This window comes from Arvicanthis niloticus, chromosome 9, assembly GCF_011762505.2.
Source record: "Arvicanthis niloticus isolate mArvNil1 chromosome 9, mArvNil1.pat.X, whole genome shotgun sequence".
NCBI classification, from domain to species: domain Eukaryota; kingdom Metazoa; phylum Chordata; class Mammalia; order Rodentia; family Muridae; genus Arvicanthis; species Arvicanthis niloticus.
The window spans coordinates 79,038,078-79,062,657 of NC_047666.1; the positions used below are offsets into that span (position 1 = coordinate 79,038,078).

General features: G+C 38.3%; 1 protein-coding gene across 2 annotated transcripts in view; it reads right to left on the bottom strand.

Annotated features, from left to right (window-relative positions):
• Window positions 1-24,265, bottom strand: part of LOC117715210 (solute carrier organic anion transporter family member 1A5-like) — a 44,628-nt gene extending 20,363 nt beyond the window's left edge. Inside the window, exons 1-8 of one of the 2 annotated variants that reach the window (XM_034511904.2) lie at window positions 24,101-24,265; window positions 21,114-21,255; window positions 19,608-19,740; window positions 9,803-9,909; window positions 9,235-9,381; window positions 8,704-8,802; window positions 7,448-7,666; window positions 1,290-1,454 (exon numbers count right to left, since the gene is read on the bottom strand). In XM_034511904.2, coding sequence (XP_034367795.1) covers window positions 1,290-1,454; window positions 7,448-7,666; window positions 8,704-8,802; window positions 9,235-9,381; window positions 9,803-9,909; window positions 19,608-19,740; window positions 21,114-21,255; window positions 24,101-24,160 — 1,072 coding nt within the window. In that variant the 5' untranslated portion in view covers window positions 24,161-24,265. The remainder of the gene's footprint in view (window positions 1-1,289; window positions 1,455-7,447; window positions 7,667-8,703; window positions 8,803-9,234; window positions 9,382-9,802; window positions 9,910-19,607; window positions 19,741-21,113; window positions 21,256-24,100) is intronic. The other variant, XM_076940768.1, reaches the window with a different exon arrangement.
• Between the last annotated feature and the right edge of the window lie 315 nt (window positions 24,266-24,580).

Consider the following 24,580-nt stretch of genomic DNA (forward strand, 5'->3'; position numbering starts at 1 on the left):
ATTGGACATAAGTTCCTGACCCATCATTGCTTAATTATAATTTTTTCTAATATAACTTACTTAAGAAACTACTTTATTCTATTCTAGTATGCAGTAAATCTAATCACCGCTCACTCAAATATTGCATACAAATATGTTCTCAAATGCCTCATAAGTTCCATTTTAAAAGACAGCATGTATGCAATCATTCACAACACATGATAAACACCTTATGAACTTCACATATGACATAAAATATTTCAAGTATTTTTTCACTTTGTCTATAGGGAATCCAATTTACTTTCAGATGGCTTTGAAAGTTGTGAGTCTATGCTTTTCAAGAGTAATATATTTTGTGCATAGTTAATAATGCCCAGCATTCTTCCCCCCGACTCTCCTTCCAAACACAAAAATGAAGGGAAAAAAGAAGGAAAGAGAAAATTCCACTTAGGTTGCATTAACACAACACCAGCACAAGGCTTGGAAGGATGTAATCATCCTTTTCAGCTTCCTCTCATTTAATCAGATCTGAGGGTGAGGACTGGGATTTGGATTTTCAAAAACTCTAGACAACATGGAAGCAGGCAAATTGTGATCTTCAGTTTTCAAAATTAAAGAAGGACACTTGGCTTAAGTGTACTAAACAGAAATGAAGAGTGAGTTTGCACACACTTCTCCAACAACAAAAGGACCAAAGGACTGAATTAGGAGAAATGTGGAAAGTAAGAATTGAAGTCCATGCCGGGTGGTGGTGGCGCACGCCTTTAATCCCAGCACTTGGGAGGCAGAGGCAGTCGGGTTTCTGAGTTCGAGGCCAGCCTGGTCTACAAAGTGAGTTCCAGGTCAGCCAAGGCTATACAGAGAAACCCTGTCTCGAAAAAACAAAAAACAAAAAAACAAAAAAAGAAAAGAAAAGAAAAAGAAAAAAGAATTGAAGTCCAGATATAAAATGTGAAAGTAAGACAAAAACTCTCAGTGATTTAACTCTATATTCCTCTTTGAATTCACATATTGGTATCTGAAAATTGAATGACACAGGCTTCCTCCAACATTGCAAAAACTGTGATGATTTCCCATTTTGACTGAAGAAAGATCAGAAAGGTTTCTTTTTACCCATGTCCTTTCTCTATTATTTATTGATTTCTTTGGAGCCTGGAAAGAAGACATGTACAAGGCTATCCTAAGAGATTGCATCTCATTGTAATCTCCTAGTCACATTATTTTTCTGTTTATCATGCTGTTTGAAATAGTGTTTACCATGTTATCATGGGAGAGGAAAGTGCTATGAAGGAAAAAGTGAAAGTACATACCTATGAGTAGGATGGCCTCTGCATTGGATTTTCCATATTGCTGTTCCAAATACTTAGGCAGAAAGTTAAATCTATTGTTAAATGCATTGGTCTGGAGCACACTTATAAGGATGAATAGCATGTAAATCGGGTTGCTGGAGAGGTTCTTCATGAATGGAAAGAAATCTGAAACAAGAGAGTATAGAGACCATTGAGCTAACTTGGCTGTGCCATTCTTGTTCAGTGTGCTCCTAAAAATCTCAGATTCTCTGCTGCAACACAAATAGATGTTATAAATTTTTACCCCTTGGGAGTTAAAGTTCTATAACACTGGTTAAGTTGCTTATGAAAGTTAGTGACAAAACTGGTTATATAAGAACTGGAGTTTACTTCCAACTCACAACTTGGCACAGAGCAGAGCCAGCCCTCTAGACAACCTTCCACACTCAGAGACAAATTGACTCCCAGGCAGTCCATCACAACCAGGCTCACAGGTGAAACATGCCCAGCACCAATACTTGGCCTAACTGGGATCCCCACAGGGCTCAGAAGAGATGGACCCTATCTACTCTGCCAGAGAAATATCAATGTTCTGGTCCACAGGTCCACAGCTGCACTCAGAAGCAGATCAGGTGCTCCAGGGCCACATACATCAACACTCACATCCAGAGAAAAGTCAACTCCCAGGAGGGTCATCATAACCACAATTGCAAAGAAAGCCTGACTCAGGTTGTCCATCATAACCAGTCTCATAGGAGAGGCACGGTCCAGTCAGAGACATCAAGGCCAGCTAACATCAGAGATAACCAGATGGACAGAGGCAAGTGCAAGAATATAAACAACAGAAATCAATGCCATTAAACATTATCAGAACCCAATTCTCCCACCACAGCAAGCCTTGGATACCTAACACACATGAAAAGCAATATTCTGACCTAAAATCCCATCTCATGAAGATGATAGAGGACCTTAAGAAGGACATAAATAACTTCTTTAAAGAAATATACAAGAACACAGATAAGCACTAGAAGCTCTTAAAGAAGAAACACATAAATTCCTTAAAGAAATACAGGAAAACACAATCAAATTGGTAAAGGCAGTAAAAAATGCATTCCAGGATCTAAAATGGAAATAAAACCCATAAGGAAATAACAAAGGGAGGCATGCCTGGAGATGGAAAACATAGAAAAGAGATCAGGAGTTACAGATGTAAGCATCACAAGGAGAAATAAGAGACAGAAGAGAGAATCTCTGGTGTGGACAGTACCATAGAAGATATTAACATGACAGTCAAAGAAAATACAAAGTGCAAAAAGCTCTCAAGGGAATACATCCAAGTAATTCAGAAAAACAAAGTTCTTGATGAATGAAAATTTCTTGAACAATGAATAGACCAAACTAAGAATAATAGGAATTGAAGAGAGAAGAGATTCCAAATGCAAAAGGCCAGAAAACGTTTTCAACAAAAACATAGAAAACTTCCTCAACCTAATGAGAGCAATCATCATAAATGTACAAGAAGCACATCCAATAGATTGGACCAAAAAAAATTTCTCAAGAAAGATAATATTCAAAACACTAAATATGCAGGAAAAAGAAAGAATATTAAGAGCAGTAACAGAAAAATGCCAAGTAATATATAAAGGCAGACCTATCAGAATTATACTAGACTTGAAAACAGAGACTCTAGAAACCAGGAGATCTTGGAAAGATGTAATGCAGACCCTAAGAGACCACAACTGCCATTCAAGGCCACTAGACCCAGCAAAACTATCAATCAACATAGATAGAGAAACCAAGATATTCCATGACAAAAACAAATTTATACAATACCTTTCTGATAATCCAGCCGACAGAGGATAATAGAAGGAAAACTCCAACACAAGAGGGGAAAACACGCAAGAAAAAAAAAACAAGAAATTAATCATCTCACAACAAACCCAAAAGAAGAGAACCACACAAACACAATACCACCACTAACAACAAAAATAATGGGAACCAACAATCATTGGGCTTTAATATCTGTCAATATCAACTGTTTCAATTCTCCAATAAAAAGATGTAGGCTAACAGTCTGGATATGTAATCAGGACTCAGCACTTTGTTGTAAACAGGAAACAACCATCACTGACAAAAACTGCATGCTATTGGTACATAGACAGATAGGTAGCTCATTGGAATAGAATTGAAGATCCAGAAATAAACCCACACACCTATGGTCATTTGATCTTTGACAAAGAAGTCAAAACCATGAAGTGCAAAAAGGATAGCATATTCAACAAAGGGTCCTGCTTCAACTGGCAGTCTCCATGTGGGCAAATGCAAATTGATGCACATTTAAATACAAAGCTTTTACAAAGCTCCAGTCCAAATGGATCAAGGACTTCTACATAAAATCAGATACTCTGAATCTAATAGAAGAGAAAGTGGGAAAGAACCTTAAACACATCACCAGAGGGGAAATTTTCCTAACAGAATATCAGTGGCTCAGGCTCTAAGATCAAAAATTGTCAAATGGGACCTCATGAAACTGAAAAGTTTCTATAAGATAAAGGACACTATCAATAGGACAAAATGGATACCTACAGATTGGGAAAAGACCTTTACCAACCCTATATCTCATAGAGGGCTAATGTCCAAAATATACAAAGAACTCAAGAACTTAGACTCCAAAAACCTACATAACTCAATTAAAAGTGGGATACAGAGCTAAAAAATGAATTCTCAACTGAGGAATATTGAATAGCCAAGAAGCATTTAAAGAAATGTTTAACACTCTTCATCAGTATGGAAATTCAAATCAACATGAGCCTTACACAAATCAGAATGGCTGAGATCTAAAACTCAAGTGACAGCAGATGCTGGAGAGGACATGGAGAAAGAGGAACACTCGTCTGTTCCTGGTGAGTTTACAAACTCATACAACCACTTTGGAAATCAATTTGGAGGTTCCTTAGAAAATAGTTCTACCTGAAGACACAGATACACCACTTCTGGGCATATACCCAAAGATGCTCCAACATATTACAAGAAAACGTGTCCCACTATGTTCATATTAGCCTTATTTATAATAGCCAGAGCTGGAAACAACCCAAATGTCCCTCAACAGAAGAATGGATACAGAAAATGTGGTAAATTTAAACAATAGACAGACTACTACCCAGCTATTAAAAAGATGACTTCACAAACTTTGTAGGCAAATGGATGGAACTAGAAAATATCACCCTGAGTGAGGTAATCCAGACCCAAAAGCACATACATGGTATGTATTTACTGATAAATGGCTATCAGACCAAAAGCTCAACATAGCCATCATACAACTCATAGTTCATATGAAGCTTAGCTAGAAGGAAGGCCAAAATGTAGATGTTTCTAACCCAATTAGAAAGGGAAACAAAATAATCACAGCAGGCAGAGGGTAGTAGGGGCTAGAGTAGGAGAAGGGAAGGGAAAGGGAAAGAGGGGGAAGAATCAGGTATGGAAAAAGAGGGGAGAGAAGTCCAGAGAGCCAGGAGAATGAATATAAATATGTAGCAATGGGGGAGGGGATCTTGGGCAACCACTAGAAAGTCCCAGACATCAGTGATTCGAGAGGCTGCCAGAACCCAATGGGGATGACACTAATCAAAAATCCAACAACAGAGATATATAACCTCAAGAGATCACCTCCAGTAGATAGCTAAGTTGAGGGATGAGGCCACCCATCTATCTCAAAACTTTTAACCCAGAATTGTCCCTGTCTGAAAGAAATGCAGGGACAATAATGGAGCAGAGGCTGAAAGAAAGGCCATCCATAGACCCACCCCCCCACAAACCATTTCATATGCAGACACCAAACCCTAACACTATTGCTAATGTGAAAATGGGGATGCATACAGGAGCCTGGTATGGCTGTCTTCTGAGAGGCTCTACCAGAACCTGACTAAGATAGATGCTGATACTCATAGGCAACCATTGGACTGAACACAGGGACCCCAATGGAAGAGTTAGGGGAAGGCTGAAGGAGCTGAAGAAGATTGCAACCCCAGAGGAAAAACAGTATCAACTAACCAGATCCTTCAGAGTTCCCAGAGACTAAACCACCAACCAAAGAGTATACATAAGCCAGCCCATGGCTCCAGCTACATATGTAGCAGATGGCCTTATGTGACATCAATGGGAGGGGACACCATTGGTCCTGTGGAGACTTGATGCACCAGAGAAGGGGAATTCTAGGAATGAGGCATGAGGGCATGAGTGGGTGGGGGAACACTCTCTTAGAGGCACAGGGGAAAGATGAGGTGGGAAGCTCAAAAAAGGAAACCCAGGAAAGGGATAACATTTGATATATAAATAAATATAATGATTAATTTAAAAAAAAAAAGAAAACAAGAAACAAAAACAGTTGTGCCACCAAGCAAAACTATGAGGAGATGGATTCAAGTCCGTGGCCTTACTCCTTCATTTCCTTTATTAATATCCAGCATCTGCTAAAGAGTGCCTAGTCTGCTCTTTGATAATTATGAAGGACTCAATTTGATGAAGTTTGATTTCAGAAACTGATGTTTTCACTCCTTTATGCAAGAATGGATGAGCTGAAATCAGGAATCATGCTGTAACCCAGACAACCTCCTCAACTCAGCAGAGCTTCACGGAAGGACATACATGAAAAGCACCCAGTGAGAACCAAAAACATCTCAATGTGAAGGTTTCACTGTGAGGAAGGCTGATGACTCAGTCAGTGAATACCAAGAACCTTCCAAGCAACTTAACCAAAGCTTTCCCTGTTTAAAAAACTGAGACCAGTTTGAAGCCTGTCTCTACTGATTATCTTGTTATTCAAGATAATGTGGCTAAAATTTACTCTTAACAGTCTCTTTCCTTTTCATGTCTTCTGTCTTGAGTTTCTAATTTTGCATTTTCCTTAAAATTTTTTATAAAATTTTATAGAAAGAAAACTATCAAGAAGACACCATTTAAAAGTAGAGGCAGAAAAGTGTAATGAAAAGAAACAGGCTCTAGTAGCAAAACCCATCTTTATGAGTGAGATGGATGCAATCAGTATTCCTGAGAGCTTCAGTTCACTTGTGTTTGTTGACATCCTTGTCCTAAATGAGTCTCCAAGGAGCACAGTTATTTTCTCTATGTCTTATTCTCTGCTACATTCTTTATAGGTTTATCTGGTAGACCACAGTCACACAGTAGAGTCAGTATTTCCTCTTTCAGGAGAATTGTTCACATGACCATGATTCTAAGAAGTTTCAAGCCTCTGCAATCTCTTCCAGTGTGGCTTGGCTACCCAGTCATGGTCTCTAGTGTTTAAGTCGGATGTTTGACTATTCAATGAACATTGGTGTTGAAGAATATGAGTGTTGGAGGAAATGGCAATATCATAAGTTAGATGTTCTCCACAGTTGTCTGTAATAGAACATCATCAACATTCAAGATTATAACACACGCTTACCCTCATTTAACAAATAAAGCACTGACTCCTTCCATCTTCCAACTATATACTTTCAGAATTTCAGAGACCAAGCTACACCCCTCATGCAATATCTCTGATCTCTGGAGAACACTACACAAGTCTCAACACAAACAACTGTGAAAGCAGTGCCAAGTATAAGAATGTGCACTGTTGAACACTTCCTTGTCCCACTGTAGCTTCTCACAGAAGCATCTCTACTCAGGATTGTTGCTTAGGAACATTCCTGCTTGTTGTAAAACAGTTTGTCATAAGAGAAAAATTGTCCCGTAAACTAACACACACTTTCAAATATGGAAGTTTCTGTCACCTGTCACGTTTTCTCTTTCAGCCTTGACTTCAAGGGTGCTCACAGCTAAACATTTTCATTATCAAACAGATTTTCATCTTTATCTTTATCTATATCTTAAATTTCTGGCTATTCATGGTTTTTTTACCTTGGACTAATATTTTCTATAAAATAGGATTGCCAAAACAGATATAAAAATATTTGCTCATTGAGTGTTCAGACTGACTTTAAATTTTTATAAAATCTAATCCAGGGTTAAATCAAGTTCCCTATCATGTTAGTTGTTTCGAATGGTGACTGTAGAAGACACCATTAACACAACTGAGGATTGATGATTAATGACAAACTGTCTTATCTCAATACAAGTGACAAGGTGCCCAAGAACCACAGACCCATCTAAACCAAAGAGAGTTAAGTTTTCATGTTTGCCTTTAGTGACTCCTTGGTTTTCCTCCTTGGCCTTTTCTCTGCTCTTCTCTCTGGCAATTTCAGTCCCATTCACATTATCCTGAAATCCTTCCTTTGGGAGTGTTTTTGGAAAGAAGAAAAAGGGGATGCTGGTCAGGATATTCACTGCTGCACAGACCAAAAAGCCGATCCACCAAGCACCGACCCAGCGTGTATCGGTTGGAGTTATGGTCAGGTCATCTGTAAAGAAATACAGATATTGCATTAGCTTTCATCATTCTTTTGTGTGTAAGCTGAAGAAAATTATTGACATTCATAATTATTTGTAAACTATTCACAATTTGTTCTTGTTCTTTTTTGGGGTCTTCAGCTTGTGATTACCAAATCCTAGGTGTAATGACATCTACCACCTTGGTTGGCTAATTCAGACCTTTAAAAAATATTTCTGAGGTTAATCAATAGGGTGGAGTTAAAATTGAATAAGAAGAAAAGATTACAGAGTGGTACAGTGGATATTATTGAAACCTAAATTTCAGAAAGACTGAAAGAATATTTATTTGACACATACTTAAGGAATAGATTTACCCTGATATAGTCATATATCAAAACATCTCAGTAGGTGAGGATTGGGATGCTATGACAGTTTGGTGCCTTTGTACTCTTGCAGAAGTCATGAGCTTTATTCTCAGAATCCACATGGAAATTTACCACTGCCAGTTACTCTAATTTCAGGAGATCTGATATCCTCTTCTGACCTCAGCAAGCACCCCCACACACACATACACACAGAGAATCATCCAATCTTCCCACACACAGAGACACATATAAATAAATAAAGATATGAAATGCATGGTATCCAGATAGTTTTTACATTTTGTGTATATAGTTTTGAAAATACTAACTATATAGCACTGTGTGCTGATATAGTTGACAGCACTAAACGAATACTACTGTCTGTCATGTGCAACCTTTATAATTTGGTGCTCATCACATAACAAAAAGGTCTATTGTGTGATCCACTGTGACTGCTTCATTGAATGAAACCTATGTGAATAAATCTTTTGAAACAAAAGATACATCTGAAATATAATGGGAGAATGGAATATCTTTAATCAGAATGAGGCAATGTACTCTTATCAGTGCCTCTCTTAAGTCTCCCATCTGTATGTGGTGATAATTTACCTAACTGGGGATCAAAATAAGCAGTGGTATGGCACTCCCAAGAATTCTCTCATACTCTAGGGAGTAGGCTGTATAAATAAAATGCACTGTGTTACCTGTATTCACAGACCCTGTGTCTACAAAAATGCCTGCACAGAAGGATCCCAAAGAAAGTCCAATTAGTGGGCCAATCATCTTTCCTACTTCTAAAATCCCTGGAATTAAAAAAAAAAAAACAGGATATTAAATAACCACATAAAAAAATTTTTGCTTACACACAGTCAGAAATAAAACATGGTATTGACATTTAAATATTTTTAAGCTTAGATTACTTTTCCTTCATTTGCAATGTTGGCTATCAAATCCAAGAGGCTATGAAAGTACTCTACCATTTAGCTACATACCACACTACCTTGGGTATTTTTATATTTTCAACATTTAAAAAAATAAACTTGATATTCATGAGACATATACATATGCATAAGTACGTTATACATACATACATTGGTTTCTTTAAACATTGAGAAAGGAGCTCCAGTTGTTTGAACAATCTTATAACCAACTATGCCACAGCATCAGCTCACTGTTCTGGAAACCATAAAGCATTCAAATCAAAAATTGATTTCTACTCTGATTTTGAAACTTACCAATGTATAAAGGAGAGTTTTCAGATTTGGCAAAGTCTTCTATGTAGGAAATACCCAAGGGTATTATGGGAGTTTCACCAATTCCACGTATAATATTTCCTACCAGTACGTATATCCACATTAATGATTTCATTTCTCTCATACACTCTGGATTAAAAGAATAGAAAGCTTCATGTGTATTTGACTACCAAGTCGCTCCTGATAGTTAATTCAAATTTTTCTGTAAATATTTATTCAAGTTTATGTTTCATTACAGCAAAAGAAAACCAAACAAGACCAACCACATAGGTTACAGCCTGGGGTGTAAATCCATCCTTCTAAGTCTTTTGCCCTTGTGGGACTAATTATACAATGTTGGTAACCAAACAAAAGTTTCTAATAAGTATATTCAGACTCATGAGGAAGAATATTCTAGGTAATTAGACATCTCCTTTCCCTGAAGAGGGAAATAAATTGTGTTTATTTGTCTTATAAGTCTACCAAACCCAGAGTCCTATTAAAGCCCTTCATAAAAGAGCATTTTGTGGCCAAGTGACTGAGCAGAAAGTAATGAGAAGCAGGAGTCAACCTGTTGGGTCTTGCGTTGGCTTTAAGGCCTCAGTTCTATTTTCCATACACAAGAAACTGTTTGAGGACAAGTTGTTTGTAGGTGAAATCATTGTTTCATATTCGTATCTGTGTGGACACAGGAAATATTCACTGTGAGGAGTTGAGTGCAAGGAGAGCATCTACAGACTACTGACTCCTGATTCCCTGAAAATAGGGCATACAGAACCAGTAAAGAAATTTCCACAAAAGTCAGTTTAATCATCATGAATCTTATGGCAGGACCAGTGAGATGATGTAGCAGGTAAAATACTTGCTGCACAAGCCTAATGGCCTAAGGTCAATCCCTGGGACCCCTATGAAAGTAGAAGTTGATGAATGACTGCATAAAATTGTCCTCTGATATAGCCATGTACATATAGAGACAAATAAATAAGCAAACAAACAAAGAAGCCAGAATCTGTGTCAGTAGGCTGGACATGTAGCTCCAGTTTTAAACTCTAGAACTGCATGAAATTGGTGTGGTGTCTCAGGATAATTGCCCTAGCACATGAGAGGTGAAGACAGGAGCATCAGGTCTAAGGCTACTCTTATCTCTGCAATTCAGAGGCCAGCCTGAGCTTTATGACATCCTTTATCAAAAACAGAACAAAACAAAACATCTGAATGAGAAAATGGAAGTACCCAATATTGTCAAAAACTAAACAAAAACAATAACTTGATAATGACCAAAAATTTGTCACTTCTTTACAGTTAGCTCTGAAGTATCTACAAATAGATGATAAAACTATTAGATTCTCTAATGTCAACTAATGGTGATTTCTAAGTAATCATTTCCTCAAAATAATTTTTGTGACATAAAGAACAAAGGCAAAAAAAAAATAAAAACTCAGTAATGTAGAATTAAGAAGACAAAGCTTTAGAGGGACACAAAGAACATAAAACAAGACATCTGCTCTGGGTTCTCTGAGCTTTAGCCCTAGCCTTCCTTTCTGGGAATTTAAACAATCATTCTTTCGTATGTTCAATAACCTCAACAGAAGAAAACCTGTACACATCATAACAAGATTTGACAGAAGCCATCACCTAACTGCACAGGGTCATAGGAATAAAAATATTAATTTCACTTGAATCACTATTAAGGAGCAGGTTGTGCAAGAAAGAAATGACTAAATGCAATATAGTTAGAAAAATTATATAACTAAATCTCTGCATTTGGAGAATATGCTGGATGTATTTTTCACCTTTGTTAGATGAAAGTCAAGCAGAGGAAAGTCTGAGCCTGGGTAGCTGAATTCTTCACAGTAGGGAACTATACTTACCAACATTCTAATTTCTATTCTGCATAATATAGTCAAGAACTCAGAATAACTTTTCATTAGAAAACCTCTCTGGATGTCCCCAAAATGATGGCGAGTGAAATATGGGCAAGATTCTGTGTCTCTCTATGCATGATATTGGGAGGACAAGTCAGCTTTAAAGAATTATCTCTTTTGACAGAAGATTCCCAAACACAATAATTGCTAAATATTTTGTGACTTTGATTTGAATAGAATATAAAACAATTAAAAGAAAATAGATGGTAGATGATAGATAGATGAAAGAAAGAAAGAAAGAAAGAAAGAAAGAAAGAAAGATAGATAGATAAAAGAAAGACAGATGATAGGTTATATTCACAGACTTTTTGTTCCCTTCAAAAACACTTGAGAAGATAATAATAGCCTTCATTTGGTTTAATAACTGCTTAAAATTCAGTCATTCATTCAAGGTCCATTTATTCTCCCAATTGACAATAAAATGGCTGTAAAAAGTAGTATTCCACCAGACAAGGTCTTAAGTGGATAAATAGAAATACCAACCCAGCCACAGCTCCTGTAACCTACAATTTGTCATGTCTGTTGTATATACAGGAACTTGAGCCTAGCATAATCATCATGAAAGACCATAGCGATTTCATCCAGCAACTGATGGTAGCAACTGCAGAGTTTCATAGCCAAATAATAAGATCTCAGGGAGTCCTTCAGAGGAGTGGAAGGTATGATTGGGTGAGCCATCAAGGTTCAAAGAAATTACAAGAACACTGCCCTCAGAATTAACTGATTGGGACTCAAGTGGGCTCATAGAAATTGGGGAGCCTGAATGTGTCTAACCTAGAACTTGTGTATTGTTGAGAGCTGCACTAGCCCCACGTTTGGGTGCCTAAAAATGTTGAGGCCCGGGCTGTCCCGAGTTTGGCGGCCACTGTATCCTGGTGAAAGCTGCTGCTCCCGTCCGAGGGTCAGGGTTCAGCAAGAAAGAGAGTGAGGACAGACTAGAAGAATGGAGACCAGACAGAGTGTATTTTAATCTCGTTTATTCTTCAGTCTCTCTTCCTCTAAGTGTCTGCTTCTTTGTCTTCTATCTGCTATGTCTGATTCTCTGCCTTCTGCCTCTGCCTTTTATCTGTCTCACTTCTAAGCCATGCCTTTTGGTCACAACTTTAATCATGCCCTTAGATCTTGTCTCTAAATCTGATCTCTAGGTCACTCTTAAGTCACACACCTTTAATCTCACACACCCAAGGTATCTAAACCAAGATTATCTTATCGGAGTGTGCTCAGCTGTTGTAGGCTATTGTAATCCAAGTCTCATGTCAGGGTATATGGCTCAAGATGGCTGCAAAGCTGATAGCCACTTTCTGCTAAAAGTCGGCCCCCAACAGGTCCCCCTTTTTAAAAAAAAATTTTTTTTCAAAAGGGAAGGCTGGGAAAACTTACAGAAACCGTGGCTGTCCTAGGTTGGAGCAAAGGACCCCAGCCTCCTTTTCCCGTCCTTGGATACTCAACAGCCATTGGTTGAGCTCCTGTCTTAGGATGGTAAGGCCTCCCTTCTTTTAGGGGCAAGGGTATTGGTATGCTCTCTTACCCGTCTTTGACTATCCGGCTTAGTGCGTAAGTTAGGGGATATACCTCATTAGTCTTAATGACAGAGGTTTTACAATCCTCTACTTCCAACCTGTAATAATGGACCCATATGGGTTTGTTGCCATACAAAAGCCATCAGTTTGTTGAACCACATGGACCCAACAGACAAGAGACTTAACAACTCCTGAATAGTTAGTATGACAGCAACATTCTTTTTAAGAGCAACACATAACTCCCTCTATCAGAGGAGTAAAAAGTGTAAGCCTCTTCTATTCTGTTTATAAATGTCTTATATCAGAATCTGAATCTATAGAAATACAAAACTGATCATAGCTCTGATCTAAAGGAGACAAGTAAAGAAATCCCTGTTCCTGCTCTAGTCAATCTCAAACCCAAAAAAACAACTATAGTAACTGTGGTAGTGGGTTTTCTCCTGGGTCTAAACAATCTAAATTCCCACTAAATCTAAAACAATCTAGTTCCCAACTAAATCATAAGTCAGGGAATCAAGAGTCCAATAGAGCCACCCTGGAGATTCAGGTGGTGATGTCTCCTTCAGCACTGATAACTTCCCAAGTCAGGTTTACTCGTTGATCTGTTCCAGTTTGAAGGCAATTGTGAAGCATCTTCATGTTTCCTTCATATTTCCTGCAAAGAAAAAATACGCTTCTCAGGGGGTTTCTCTTCCCTGGATTTGTTATTGTTGTCTATTTGTTTAATCAGTCTCTCTGGCAGCCAATGTGTAGCATCTGCAGTTTGGGAATATATGCAAACAGAACCTCTTCCCCAGATAAGCACTGGATCTGGCCCATTCCAGGTTCCAGTTAATGGGTCTTTCCAGAGGACTGTTGCAAAATTCTTTTTGGTATCAGGATGCCAGAATCTATCTGCAGCAGATTTTCCTTCAGAATCCAAAGTTAAAATTTTAAAATAAAGAATGCATGATGAAGGATATTTCTGGAAGATCCCTTGGTAGGGTACCATTCCCCCTTTTTAATTTTTTCAAATTGACATTTAATGGTTTGGTGTGCCCTTTCTACCATACCTTGACCTTGTGGATTATATGGAATACCCGTTTTATGTAGTATTCCCAATCTTTCACAAAATTGGTGGAAACTGGAGCTTGTATAACCTGGGCCATTGTCAGTTTTTATCTGTTTAGGCACACCCAATACAGTGATTGTAGCGAGCATATGAACGATAACATGCTTGCTTGCTTCTCCAGTTTGTAATGTTGCATAAATGAAACCACTGTATGTGTCTACATATACATGTATATATTTTTGCTTGCCAAATTCATTATAATGAGTAACATCCATTTGCCAGATACTGTTTGGTATCAGTCCCTTTGGATTTACACCCAAATGAGGAACTGGTAAAAGTTTAACACATGATTGACATTGTTTGACAATTTGTCTAGCTTGTTCTCTGGTAATTTTAAACATACCTTTTAAAGTTTTAGAATTAAGGTGATGTAATTCATGAGCCTTTATGGCCTGATACAAGTTAGATAATCCCTTCTTTCACTTTTTCCTAATCCTTTTTCCCTGGGGGAAAGTCCAGAGTTTATCATTTGAGCCGTGATTACTTCATTAGGGCTGCACATAATCAATCCCAGCTGGGATAACAGATCTCTGCCCCAGAGATCAATGGGAAGGCCTGAGATGACATAGGGTTGTATATTTCCTGTATTACCTTCTTTATCTTTCCATGTCAGCACCTTAGAGCTTTCTAGTGGGTTTTGACTTTGGCCAATACCCCTTAAATTGGTTAAGGTTGGGTTAAGAGGCCAGGTGGCAGGCCAATCACTTTGTTTTAGGATAGTCACTTCAGCTCCTGTGTCAACCAAGCCTTGGAATGCCTTTCCATCTAGCCAAATTGTCATCATAGGTTCTTGTTTAACTATAGGCTGTACCCAGTATGCATCAGAGGAACCAAAACCTTTATCCCCTCTTTTAGGATTCTTATATTTGTGATTAGTAGGGTACAATGGAAGTAACAATAGTTGAGCTATCCTCTTTCCTGTAGGAATGGTGACTATATTCTGAATTGCCTGTGCCATTATCTTAATCTCATCCTGATAATCATTATCTATAACTCCAGGAAAAATTTGTAGTCTCTGCATAGTAGTATTGCTTCTTCCCACTATCAGGCCAAACACATTTGGATAGAGTGGTCCAAACACTCCAGTGGGTAAGGCCTGAGGTCCCATTTCTGGGGTTAATACTGTGTGGGTGGCAGAACTGAGGTCTAGTCCTGCACTTCCTGGTGTTGCTCGACTAAGTTCTGAAAGGGATTGGTGTTTGCCGATAGGACACTGACTGCTCCATAAGCCTGTTTTGGCTTGTGTCAGTTCGGGGCCTGGAGCTGGCCTCTGTTCCCGTTTCCCTGATTATGGGAAAGGGTGTTACCTTGTGCATCTTGTTTAGACCTACAATCACTAGCCCAATGCCTTCCACGTTTGCAAAGTGGGCAGAGCCCAGGCTGTTTTCTGGGCTGTCTCTGGCTTAACTCATTTTCTACTTTGCAATCTCTTGCAAAGTGTCCAGGCTTACCACGTTTAAAACATGCCTTTCTGTCTTTACTTGCCAAAAAATCTCTTACTGATTGTCCTTGCATGGCAGCTGCCATAGCTAAGCCCTGTTGGTAGGAGCGACCTGTCAGAACAGAGTCTGATATACCCTGTAAGGTCTGTCTTCTTCCTGTAAGGTCTAATGGCTGCTTGGCAGGCAGGATTAGCATTTTCATATGCAAGTTGTTTCACATAATCTACACCTGCCTCTGCATTACCAAAAATCCTCCCTGCTGTTGTCATTAATCGATGAACAAAGTCAGAAAATCGCTCATCAGGCCCTTGCCTGACTGTTGTTAAAGATGCACCAGGGTCTCCCTTTACTGGAAGTTTACACCAAGCCTTCATGGCTGCATTTTGAATTTGAGCATATAAACCTGGGTCATATTGCATCTGGTTATCACTAGAAGCAAATTGCCCTTCTCCTACTAAGGCATCAAAGGACCAACCATTGCATGCCTGAATGTTTCTCCTAGCTGTCTCTTTATAATTCTCATGATACTCTGATTTCCAAATAAGATAATCACCACCACTAAGAACTGTTCTCACTAACACATTCCAATCACTAGGAGTCAGCCACTCCTCTGAGGCAGAGTCTAAAATTGCAAGAGTAAAAGGAGCAGTGGCACTGTATTGAGATACTACATTTTTAAATTCTTTAATAATTTGAAAATTAAACCCTGTGTGATGTCTCCAAGCAACCCCTTGATCATCTCTGGTCTCTGATACAGGAAAAGCCTCAGTGTTTCCCTTCTCTGGATGATCTGTGGCTAGTCTTAAGCTAGACGACAGAGACTGTCTTTGGACTCCTGGTTGAGGAACACAAGGAGCCAGGGGATTTTCGCAGTTTACCTCTTGAGACATATTTCCTGTCTTTAATTTTTGTGGTTGATTAATTAAGTCCTGATACTCTTTTTCTAGCTCTATTTGTTGTTTAAGAACAAATATTTTTTTTTCCTGTAACTCCCTTATGGGATCTACAACCACCATCTCCATTGCGGTAGCATTTGGAGGTGGAGGTGCATAGGGAGGGGGTCTTTCAGCATCATAAAATGTAACTTCCTCTTCCTCTTGGTCAGCACAGTCAAGCTCTGACAAATTGTCATCAACCTTTGGTTGTATTTTTGATTCTAACTTACGCTTCTTTTTATTTTGAACAAAAAAGACAGCATTCAAGAACAAAAGCAGAAAATTAACACATGTGAGCAGCAAACAACAAAACCAAAACAGAGAGTTGAATTCAGGCTGACTAATTTTTTGTCTCATTTTCATTACCTTTCTTGAAGCAAACCAAAACAGAGAGTTGGATTCAGGTTGACTAATTTCTTGTCCCATTTTCCTTACCTTTCTTGACACGGCAGATTCCTGTGATAATCAACAGATCCTTCTTCCAGTAATGTCCCTCACTGGATTTCTCATTCTCACTGCCCCTCGCTGAGCACCAAAAAAATGTTGGGAGCTGCACTAGCCCCGCGTTCGGGCACCAAAAAATGTCACGGCACGAACAAAATGTTGAGGCTCGGGCTGCCCCGAGTTTGGGTGGCCACTGTATCCCGCCCAAGTTGCCGCTCCAGTCTGCGTGTAGGGGTTCAGCAAGAGAGAGAGTGAGGGCGGTCTCGAGGAATGGAGACCAGACAGAGTGTGTTTCAATCCCGTTTATTCTTCAGTCTCTGTTCCTCTAAGTGTCTGAATCTCTGTTACTCCAAATTGTTCTCACTAAAGTGTCTTCTACCTAATGTCAGGTAATCTGTTTTCCTCCAAGTTGTACTGTTTCTCTGTCTTCTCTCTGCTGTGTCAGATTTTCTGCCTTCTGCCTCTGCCTTTTATCTGTCTCACTTCTAAGCCATGCCTTTTGGTCACACCTTTAATCATGCCCTTAGGTCTTGTCTCTAAATCTGATCTCAAGGTCACTCTTAAGTCACACACCTTTAATCTCACACACCTTTAATCTCACACACCCAAGGAAAGTCCTGGGTATCTAAAGCAAGATGTTATCAGAGTGTGCTCAGCTGTTGTAGGCTATTGTAATCCAAGTCTCATGTCAGGATATATGGCTCAAGATGGCTGCAAAGCTGATAGCCGATTTCTGCTAAAAGTCAGCCCCCAACAGTGTATATATGTTATAGCTGTGTAGCTTGATGTCCTTGTGGGATTAGAGGCTGTCACTGACTTTTTTGCCTGCCTTTGGAACTGTGTTTCTCTTTCCATGTTGCTGTTCTCAGCCTTGATGTGAGAATGTGTGCCTGTACTTATTGTAGCTTCTTATGCCATATTTCTTTAATGTCCCTTCAAGACTTGCTCTTTTCTGAGGGGAAGTGGGAGAGTTGATCTGGGGGTGGAGAGGGGAGACTAAGGATAGGGGAGCAAACTAAAACTGCAGTCGGGGTGTAACAAATGAGAGAAGAATAAATTAAAAAGCTGAAAATGTTGGTTTAAAAACAAAAAAAGTGAAGGCCCATCCTCACAGAAAAAGAGATCTAGATGTGGAGATGTACTTCAATGTCTACCAAATCACCAATCCTAGTTTGACCCGAGCATTCAGTAAAACCAGATATTGCAGAAAATACTTTTAATCCCAGCAGTGAGGCAGTAAAAACAAGAGAATCATAAGTTCATGAATATTGTTAATTACAGAGTGAGTTTGAAGGCACAATGAGCTACATGAGGATCTTATTCAAAAGAGAGAGAGAGAGAGAGAGAGAGAGAGAGAGAGAGAGAGAGAGAAGAAGAAGAAGAAGAAGAAGAAGAAGGAGGAGGAGGAGGAGGAGGAGGAGGAGGAGGAGAAGGAGGAGGAGGAGGAGGAGGAGGAGGAGGAGGAGGAGGAGGAGGAGGAGGAGGAGGAGAAGGAGAAGGAGAAGGAGAAGGAGAAGGAGAAGGAGAAGGAGAAGGAGAAGGAGAAGGAGAAGGAGAAGGAGAAGGAGAAGGAGAAGGAGAAGGAGAAGGAGAAGGAGAAGGAGAAGGAGAAGGAGAAGAAGAAGAAGAAGAAGAAGAAGAAGAAGAAGAAGAAGAAGAAGAAGAAGAAGAAGAAGAAGAAGAAGAAGAAGAAGAAATAGGCTCTTGAATACCAGATGACTCCATGGGAAAAGATGCTTGTGTTCAAGCTTCCATCCCAAGACCCACACAGTGGTCAGAGAGAATTGACTCCTTAGAGTTTTGCCTGACACATATTAGCTTGACCAACAGAATATATACAAAAAATAGCTAAAATTTTTAAAAATGCAAGTGAAAGATTGAATGTATAGTCAGAATAACATTCCATAAAATTTTGAGATTGGGTTGTGGATATACGAATGGCCATTGAATCAGAAGTTAGAAGGGAAACATAACGAGCTGCTGGGAACAACAGGGTATCTTGGAGGCTCCTTGGAAAGCTGCATGAAGAGACTACCAATGCAGGGCCAAGCTGGGCACACAGAACAAAGTCTAAAGTGGGGCTTAAAGTGCAAATAAGGAATAGCTAGATCCTCAGGCTTGCCCTTCATCTCTCCAACTGGAAATGCTCAAGGAGTAAGAGGGTCCAAACAGATACACTGAAGACACAGAGGCTGAAAAGAGAAGTCATTACTTTTTTAAACTATGAATACTAAAAGGTTATATTCCCATTTTGTTATGGCTTAGCCAAAACTTTACATCTTTAGCAAGAGCAGAGGTGTCAGTCTAGGATAGAAGTTAATTGTACACATTTCCAAAATAGCTAAAATCAAACAGTTTTTCTCAATCATTAGCCAATCCCTACTCAATCACTTGTTGATCATCCATATCCTCTTAAATGTACTCTCTTAAATATGAGTAAACAACCAAGGCTGTTATGGAGGATAGTCTAGTACAGTAGATCAAGGAATAGAAACCTACATGTGAAGGAGCCAGAGACAAGGGAGACATCTGAAGAGTCACAAAGGAAAACATACTGAATTCTTCAGAAACTACAAGATGTTTCCCCAGAAGAGATATATTAGATAAAGAGGTATGCTAGACAATTAAAATTTTTAAAGATGATCATATGAATTACAAGCACATTTAAGAGACTGGATAACAAAGTTAAATTTTCCAGAAATACCAAGGAGATGAGAAAACAAGAGGTTAGAAATGGAAAATCACAAGATATGAATCACAAGATATGAACAAAATCTAAGATGCCAGTGCTCAAATAGCAAAAAGGAAAGGAGCAGGAGAAAGATATCAATGTGAAGAAAGTACCAAAAACTTTTCAGAATATCCTGATCAAAGGCAATTGATTGAGGTGGCAAAGGACTTACTCCAATAGTTATCCAGGGTATAGAGCCAAGAGAGCATTTCTACTCCCAAAAATGAAATTGACTCTCACTACCTGTAGGTAAAATTTGAATACTCACCTACCCATGAGGAAATGAGGTAGTGATATTATAAAACACCCTAGACCCATAATTGCACAGCCAACACCAATCATGATAGGTCTGTGCCGTTTCATTCCAAAATAACTCACGAATATAATCAACAAAAGGTTTCCTGAAAGAGGGAAATGAGAATTCATGGTTTAGTAAAGTATCAGCAGCTCTTAGTCGGCAGACTCTCCAGCATTTAGACTCTGGGGCTCTTTGTTTAACAACCAACTAAAAATAGAGAACTGGGGGGGGGGGGAGGTTGTGGGGTATGGGGTCAGGATATTTTGTGTATTATTTGAATATGTAAAGCAATTGTGACCAGGAGGAAGGATCTCTTCCTCTCTTGAGTATACTAAAGCTCTATTCATGATCATCCATCCATGGGATTGTATGAAAAAGCTAGTGTAGGCCTGTATTTCACCTCTGACCGCTCCTCTCATCCTGCTCTACACAAATTCAAATGGACTTATGGTTTTTGGCTTGCTATTTAAAACCACCTTTGTTGTTTAACATTGCCAAAATGGATGCCTGCTTCTATTGTCACTTCTTTCCTTAGATGATATAATATTGCTTGGAGTACAAATGTTCCAACTAGGTCTTAGTTCTACATTGCAGTAGTCAAAGGGTCAAAGCAAAAATAATTCTTTGTGTTTTAGGAGAAAGCTTGGTTTAAAAAACTTGTTTGGAAGCCCTGAGCTGAAAAAGAGGTCCTTGATAACTGTGTTTAAGAGTAGAAAGAACAAGTGGGATCTGGTAGAACATACTTGACATTCAAACTAATAGAAGGCCAGGAGAGGAAGACAGCCTGGACTACAGAGTAAGTTTAAGCTCATGGCCAGGGCTTGACTTACACTGAGGACAAACAGAGGATACCCAGAGTGTTAATTGTCTCATATTGCCCATGTTAAGTTGAGTAATGTCCCCCATGTATCTACTCTATGAGAAAAAAGCATTTGATCTTCTAGGCCTGACAGCCAGACTGACTCTGCCCAAATTAAGATGGAGACCATGAGTACATGGGAACTGTTTATGTAGTATACTATAAACCAACATTGGTAATTTTAATTACTACATGACACCTAGATTAAAATTTATTTTCCCCAGATTTCTGACTACATTGATAGCTAAGCTAACTGTAGTTTGACAGCTAGAAAACAGAACTGGCTACTTATCCCAAGGTAAACCACCACTATATTATCTCAACCATGTAAATTACCAAAGAAAAGTCTTTACCATCTCTTTGACTTATCAAATGACAGAAGAAAATATTAATACTGTATCCTCCATTTATCATAAAACGGGACAATGTCAGTGTATGTGGTACAAATTAAGTGCCATCTTGAGGATATTTACATAAGTGACTATTCCTCAACCACCCCTAACATTCTCTCTCTCTCTCTCTCTCTCTCTCTCTCTCTCTCTCTCTCTCTCTCTCTCTCTCTCTCTCTGTGTGTGTGTGTGTGTGTGTGTGTGTAAATACACATAAATTTAACTCACCTATCTCAAAGCTCCCACTGATGAGTCCAACTATAGAGGTGGGGATACCGAATTGTCTTTCTATTTGTATGAGCATGGAACTCACATAAGCTCCTGAGAGTGATTTCGATATATATGCCCATGTTAATGCCATCAGAAACATCTAAGAAGAAAAATGTTTAAGGAAAAATGAAACCTTTGATTTCTGATTATGTATTTATCATCTATTTTCAAAACAGCCTCCACCATCAGATGGATGACTGTATCCAACATAAACATCCCTTGAAAATCCAAGAAACTTTGAAGTATAATCTCCCCTCTGCCATGCTATCCTCATTCTGGAAATACAGCTGGAATAGTTGATTAACTGTTGTGTTGTTGATAGGTATGGCTTTGCTCTTTTATCACTTTATCTTATTCATACAGAAAGACATGAAGTTGTTCTATGTAAGACACAGGTATTGATAGGTCTTCAGTATTATACTGTTACCTGCAGGGCAAGTGCAGTCCCATTAAGAAAGGGGAGAAAGAAAACATGGAATTATTCCAAGGCATTGTGTCTGCAGCAAGCCTGATATGTTCTCTATACAGGAATGACATGCCTATGACTGATAATTCACCTTGAGTGATGTAACTAGTAACTAGTAATTCACCTATAACTCACCTTGAGTGATGTAATGAATTAGCTTCCTGGTTTTTCTCGACTTATTGTCCATTTGTTATCAACAAGCTACTGGAATTTTTGTACTATCTCATCTAAAATAATATGTTCATAATATTGTATTAGATTACTATTTCTTACTTGGAAACTTATTGTCACAGGACCAAGTAATTTAGATAAACATGAGTACAAACATATTTTTATAAAAAGTATTGGAAAAAGTGAATTCCAGGATCAGTATAGTACAAAGTATACACTTTTGACTTCTAACCCCAAATTCCACTTGCAGTGATGTTCTTAAGTCCCAAATCCTTAAAAGCATGTGATTGACACAATAATTGCATATGAGCTTCATAATTCAAGTTCTATATTTAAAGCAAAATCTACCAAAATTAAAAAAGACAATGATACTTAAAAGATCACTTGTTTCACACACATTTTGCAGAAGACAGCAAGCCTTTACTTCTCAGAAAGTAAAAGACACCAGTGACTATGGTCATTCAGATCTAATGCTCCATAGCATCAGTAGTTATAAAGCTAATTCTACTGACTTTTTACTTCCACTCTAGAGTCTACAACAAACCCCTTCAGAGCAGACTTTTAGGCTTACAAAGTAAGTTTTCTTTTCTCTCCTAATTTTTTTCACCCCCCCCCTTGGGTAAGTGTGTGTGTGTGTGTGTGTGTGTGTGTGTGTATGTGTGTGTGTGTGTGTGTGTGTGTGTGTGTGTGTGTGTGTGTGCGTGACTATGTGTGTCCGTGTCTGTGTGTGTGTGTGCGTGACTATGTGTGTCCGTGTCTGTGTGTGTGTGTGTGCATGTGCACATGGTTGTGCATGTTTATGCAGAATGAATTCATGTTTGCATGTGCACATCAGGAGACCAGAAGACAACCAAATGTATAATTTTTCATGTTTTGTACCTTTTTATTTTTTCAAACAAGGACTCTCATCAGCCTGGAATTCACCCAGGAGGCAAGGCTGGCTTTTCAGTGAGTCTCAAGTATCAAACAGTCTGACTCTCATCTACTCAAATTGGAATCAAAGTTATGTAACTCCACAAATAGTTTTTAATGTAGGTTTTGTGGACTGAACTCAACCCTCTAGCCTTACTTGAAAGTACATTACTGATCAAAGTAGCTCCCCAGACCCCTTAAAATTTTTTCTTTCATTTTAGTAAGTTTCATTTACTAAATTTGCTGTTTTCTAATTTCATACATAGATGATATGGTCTGATTATTGCCTCATCACTTCATCCCTGTCTCCTTCTTATCAACACCTTTGTTTCTTGATGATTTTTTCCGAGGTTCATGAAGTTGTACATTTTTGGCAAATGTCGAACCAGGTCATTCTCTGTAGACACTAAGTTAGAACAAAAGTTTTGTGTCTGGTGAAGTTAACAGTACATGTATGATTTTTCCTTTTCTGGGAGACTTTTCTTAACTATGATATTTCTAAATTTATAAAGCAGGAATTTCAGTACAGTATTGTATATCTTTTGACCACCTTAACATTCTAGATAATTCTAAATTCAGGGAAAAAGAGAAATCTGATTATTTTTGAGCAGTTACCTCTAACTTTTGTTTTTTTAAAATAATTGTTTTAACATTTTCACTAACATCAATATAATAACATAAAATGAGCTTTAATAAACAAAATGTGTAATTGACTGAAATGAACTTTTAATAAGATAACTTACGAGGCAGCATCTTAGAGAGGAATGTTTGCAGGACTCTGTAGAAACTAGGCCAGTACTCAAATTTCCTAGGTTAATATAAGTTCTCATTTTGTGATGTAAAAGTAGCTTTGGAACTATGAGAATAATAATTGTCTCTAAAATACTGAAAACCAACAACACAGCTAAAAGAATAAGCAATTTTCTTACAAACAAATGCTTGTTGTATTGCCAAACTTGAAGAAAATATTCTTCCCACCCAATAGCAAAACCTTTGCATATTAATAAACAGAGTTCCTCTGCAGGGAACTGTTTCCTAACTGTGACTACTGACCTTCTGTCAGGAACCCCTGAAGGCTGAGTATTAGATTGACCTCTTACCTCAGACTAAGTTCTACCAGACTATAATACATACCTAAAACATTTTAAAGTACATCCTTCTTTAACACCTTCTAAAGCTCTCTAACTTTTCTGGATGAATAATCCTCGTTAGATATCCCTATTATTAATTCAATTTCTTTAAATCAAAAAATTTAACAACACATCTATTAAAATTCTTTCATGTTGGAAAACTTCATATAAACTGAGTAATATTATAATCACCTTCTTTGCCTGCTTAAAAAAAAAAAAAAAATCTTCCATGAGTATATACATGAATACATAGAAACAATCTGTACCTTGATCGTAGCAAAGCATCTGACCCCATGGGTAGCAACTCTTGTCTCAGGTTCTCCCATGGTGTTCTCCTGACTGCTTAAAAATGTCTCTACTTTAAAAATCCTGTGGCTAGCTTTTCAAGAAAATACAAAGTGGCTAAATTATTTACTGAACTGTGAATTATTCTTCATTTCTGATTTTGAGATGTTTTTCTTATTTTTTTTATTTTTGTCTCATGCATGACATCCCAAAGACTCTCTCTACTCTTCATGGGCCCTCCCCTCAACCTCCCTTCTCTGATAGAGCCACTCCTCTTTATTTCCTTTCAAAAAAGCAGTGCTGGCCTCTCAGGGATAGCAACACAACATGATATAACAAGTTACAATGAAACTAGAAACATACCCTCATACCAAGGCTAAAGAATGCAACTCAGTATGGGGAAGAGTTGTTAAATTATTATTACTTCGTACTGAACTACAACAAGTAAGTCATTAAAAAAC